General features: G+C 44.4%; 1 protein-coding gene across 2 annotated transcripts in view; it reads left to right on the top strand.

The window, feature by feature from the left end:
• Nucleotides 1-1052, top strand: part of afap1 (actin filament associated protein 1) — a 70515-nt gene that overhangs the window by 53649 nt on the left and 15814 nt on the right. For both annotated transcript variants that reach the window (XM_015400701.1, XM_015400700.1), the window contains exon 6: nt 589-768. In XM_015400701.1, coding sequence (XP_015256187.1) covers nt 589-768 — 180 coding nt within the window. The remainder of the gene's footprint in view (nt 1-588; nt 769-1052) is intronic.

The following is a 1052-nucleotide window of genomic DNA, read 5'->3' as shown; positions in this document are numbered from 1 at the left end:
CCTTCCTTCTTCCTTCCCTCTTCCTTCCTTCTTCCTTCCCTCTTCCTTCCTTCTTCCTTCCACTCAACTTTTTATGGATGTGTTTGGAAGCAGCTGCTTTAAGCAATCCCCTCCTTGTGGGCGGAGTCTCCTAGACATCCATCCAATCAGCATCCCAGGGAGTCGGACCTTTTCCAGATGTTTGGGGTTAATTTGTTCATCAGGATGAGGACTCGTTAGCTTCCATCCTTTAGCTTCTTCAAACCTTATTGAGAAGCTGAATTTCAGGGTTTTATTTTGAAATGACAAGATAGTGGCTCAGATATTTCCCCCAGTGATGAACCAGTCTAATAATTACGTTTCTGAACAATCGCCTGGTTTTTATCTCTCACTTCTCTGGGTTGATTATTTTCCAGCTGATTTCAGATCCTGACCTGATCCCTGCTCAGTTGAATTTTTCCTTTAGCAAAGGCGACAGATAGAAGCTTTTTGAAAAGATTCCCTGACAGGAAAACTGAGTTTCTGGATCTGTTTTCCTGCCGATGGTTCTGGACGTCCTCCGTCTGATTTCTGTCCTGTAATGTGGTTGTTGTGCTTTTCTGCTTCTAGTGCTACAAATCATCTAAAGACCAGACGCCACAGATGGAGCTGAGCCTGTCGGGATGCAGCATCGTCCACGTCCCTAAAGACGGCAAGAAGAAGAAGCACGAGCTGAAGATCGTCCACCAGGGGGCAGACCCGCTGGTCCTGGCAGTGCAGAGCAAAGAACAAGCCGAGGAATGGCTGAAGGTTAGCAGAGCAACAATGTTAATAATAACCACTAGTTACTAACTAACTAATTAGTAACTAATAGTTTCCCTGAAGGGTAACAAGGGTCAAATTAAACAATATGTAGAAGTTCTGCAGAACCAATCTTTTCATCTTGAGATGTTCTGAATGTTTGGACCCAAAAATATTAATGAAAGTATTGATGTGTTGAAGATGGAAGGAACTTATGAACTCCAGACTTCACGGCGCCGTCACACCTTGGAGATTCATCCAGCGTCGGCCTGACGTCCCAGAATCTCCTAAAA

This window comes from Cyprinodon variegatus, unplaced genomic scaffold (assembly GCF_000732505.1).
Source record: "Cyprinodon variegatus isolate N-32 unplaced genomic scaffold, C_variegatus-1.0 Scaffold1134, whole genome shotgun sequence".
Classification (NCBI taxonomy): Eukaryota; Metazoa; Chordata; class Actinopteri; order Cyprinodontiformes; family Cyprinodontidae; genus Cyprinodon; species Cyprinodon variegatus.
Note: the sequence above shows the minus strand (reverse complement) of the source record. Positions and strands in the feature narration are given on the sequence as shown.